At 37.2% G+C, this 3266-nt stretch overlaps 1 protein-coding gene across 1 annotated transcript in view; it reads right to left on the bottom strand.

Moving 5' to 3' along the window:
- Positions 1-2561: 2561 nt before the first annotated feature.
- The window catches only part of LOC138854224 (uncharacterized), a 972-nt gene continuing 267 nt past the window's right edge, over positions 2562-3266 (bottom strand). Inside the window, exon 2 of the mRNA XM_070096232.1 lies at positions 2562-3266. This exon is cut by the window's right edge and continues 13 nt beyond it. Within this exon, the coding sequence (XP_069952333.1) occupies positions 2818-3266 (449 nt within the window). The 3' untranslated portion in view covers positions 2562-2817.

Below are 3266 nucleotides of genomic sequence, written 5' to 3'. Positions count from 1 at the left end.
GCACTTCAAACCATAGAATCTCCAGTTTTTTGTTATTTAAATCAGGTCTTGGGTTGTAAGTTAAGTCATTTCTAATGTAGGCACATACTCCACCACCCTTTCTGTTCCTCTCTAAGCGTTTTATATTGTAACCTTCTATTTTGACCTCGTCGTCAATCACCGTATCATCCAACCAAGATTCAGAGATGGTTATAACTGCCGCCCTAATTTCGTTAGCTAGAATTCTAATCTCTGCCAATTTAGGAAGAAGTGATCTTACATTGACATGAATAAAGTGAAGGCCTGTTTTCATAAAACAATCATAATCATCAATATATATGGCAATGGGTCATTCGTATTAAAATTAGGTAAATCAATGTCATCACTGCTAAAGGGTAACTGTGCCAAAGTGCATTTGTTACACACAAAATGAATTCTGGCACCGTTACTATAATTGTACATACATCCATCATGCACCCACCCCTTACACATTTTACATAATGTGCCTTTTCTGTTTTTCATGCGTACTTTAGTACAGTGTATGCACCTGTTTGGTAGTGTTTGAGATAATAATAATGGCTGTATTGTCTCACATTGACCTATGTATGCATTACATATGGAGTTAAGGTTATCATTCCTAGCTACTAGACCGTCATTATCACCGTCATTTATCTGTCTGTTTTGCCTCTGCACAATAGTTTGAGGTCCTGGATTAATTTGGATATCACCACTTAAGAGTGCTACAATAAGAGCTGTGTGCCACTGTTTTTGTTTGGGTATGCGGTGTTGCCATACCTTGCGGCGATAGTGAAACTCTTCACTGCTTTCAGTAACCTACCTCCTACACCATACACCTGCAACATCTGCCACATTACCCCCCTATCCACCCTGTCATACGCCTTTTCCAAATCCATAAATGCCACAAAGACCTCTTTAGCCTTATCTAAATACTGTTCACTTATATGTTTCACTGTAAACACCTGGTCCACACACCCCCTACCTTTCCTAAAGCCTCCTTGTTCATCTGCTATCCTATTCTCCGTCTTACTCTTAATTCTTTCAATAATAACTCTACCATACACTTATCCCCCTATAATTTTTGCACTCTCTTTTATCCCCTTTGCCTTTATACAAAGGAACTATGCATGCTCTCTGCCAATCCCTAGGTACCTTACCCTCTTCCATACATTTATTAAATAATTGCACCAACCACTCCAAAACTATATCCTCACCTGCTTTTAACATTTCTATCTTTATCCCATCATTCCCGGCTGCCTTACCCCCTTTCATTTTACCTACTGCCTCACGAACTTCCCCCACACTCACAACTGGCTGTTCCTCACTCCTACAAGATGTTGTTAAAAAATATTATATTCCATAATTCCTTTTTGAATTTGTTTACAATTAGAAGATTTCTACTGCTACAGATTTATGTAAAATTAAACTAATTACTATTTTACTTCGAGTGGCGTTACATAACTAATAATTATATCTTCTGTTTCAAAAAAAGATCTTTTAAGTTGAATTTTCAACCACTTGAGATCACGTAGTGTTGCATCTGCTAGTTTCTTGCAACATTTATTTGAATTCATACTGTCATAGATTTTTTTTTTTAAAGAAATCCCTGTGTTCAGATTTCTTCTTTTAGGTATTATGGTGAATTATAATGGATGTTGTGAGTCGCCTTTTATTCTTACTAAACATACTGAGAACTCCTGCAAAATTAGGATATAAATGTAATAGTTAAGATATACATTGGTTTAAAAATTGTCTGATCTATATTGTGATGGACCCAAAGCATTATAAACAATTATGCCTAAGTAAGACATATTATTTTTTCTTATTTTTTTTTATTCGTCGATATTCTCCCGGCACGGGTCTTTTTTTTTTTTTTCTTATTCGCCGGTATTCTCCCGGCCCGGGTCTTTTCCAAGTAATGGTGACCCGCCATTGGCTCCCTATCTGGGGAGTGTCTCGAGACGTAAGTCTCCCATGGGAGAAGGTAAAAGTGCCCCCTCATCTTTGGGACCAAATGTCCCCAGGCCTAGCCATATTCCCCGCCCTCAAGGGGCTCGTAGGGAGAAGCTAGGTCTCTGGTCTGCCATTTGCCCCGCCTCAAAGGGGCTCGTGGGGTACTCTCTATACCGATTTGTGATGCAAGAAAGATACTTTTCATATTTTATTAAGATAATTTATTTATATTATTATTATTATTATTATTATTATTATTATTATTATTATTATTATTATTATTATTATTATTAATATTATTATTTCTCTTTATATTAATTTTATTATTGTTATTATCATAATTATTATAATTTTATCACTGATATATGTTATTATTATTATTAGCACATATTCACACAGGAATTCACGTACTGTAGACTGCCTGAGTACAGGATTTTCCAACCTTAGCAACTGTAGTATAATTCTTCTGGTTTGAGAACACAAAGAACAAAAATATTTCAAATGTTATATTTCGATAAAATTAACGCGTTCTCTTAATAAAATTATGATTACCTATAATTGAAAAATGATCTGCTATTAGGTATTTAAAAAAATAACTTTTTCGTCATTAATATTTTTTATTGTTCTTAAGACACTCGTTTAAGAAAAAAACATTGTTACAAGCAAATATTTTGTAGTTCCCTGATGTCTTAGTAAGAAGAATTGTTTTGGGAATAATGGCTGCCATTGTATGTAATGAATGAAGGATCGTTGGATCTTTTGAATGTTGAGTGTTGTTTGCAAGTGGCAGTGCAATAGTGACTGACAGGACACCCACTGACAAAACCATGGAGGAAGATCAGCATAAACATCAGCTTCTTCAGATGCTTAGTAGCGATAGTGGGAATTCACTTCGTAGTATGATGGAATATAGAGATGTGGGTAGGTAGGTTCAGCTTCTGGCTCTGCAGATCTCCCGTAGCGGTAGGGGTTTTTCACTGAAGGGTAGGATGGAACATTGTACCGAGGGTAGGTAGGTTCAGCCTCTGGCTCTGCAGATCTTACGTGGCGATAGAGATTCAAGTGAGGGTAAGATGGGACATAGTAACGAGGGTATGTAGGTTCAGCCTCTGGCTCTGCAGATCTCTGATAGCGATAGTGTTTATTCAAGTAAGGGTATGCTGAAACGTAGTGTAAAGGATGAGTTGGATCAGCCTCTGGTTCTGCCGCCCTTTTACCAGCATGATGACGGTATGGGGTATAATGTGGGCGCAAATATTTGAGGCCGGGCTCCGCATCTCGCTTCTCAATATCAGAAGCGCAAACGGCAGCCGCCA

Source organism: Cherax quadricarinatus, chromosome 53 (assembly GCF_038502225.1).
Source record: "Cherax quadricarinatus isolate ZL_2023a chromosome 53, ASM3850222v1, whole genome shotgun sequence".
Taxonomy (NCBI): Eukaryota; Metazoa; Arthropoda; class Malacostraca; order Decapoda; family Parastacidae; genus Cherax; species Cherax quadricarinatus.
The sequence above is the reverse complement of the archived record's forward strand: the minus strand, read 5'-3'. Positions and strand labels throughout refer to the sequence as shown.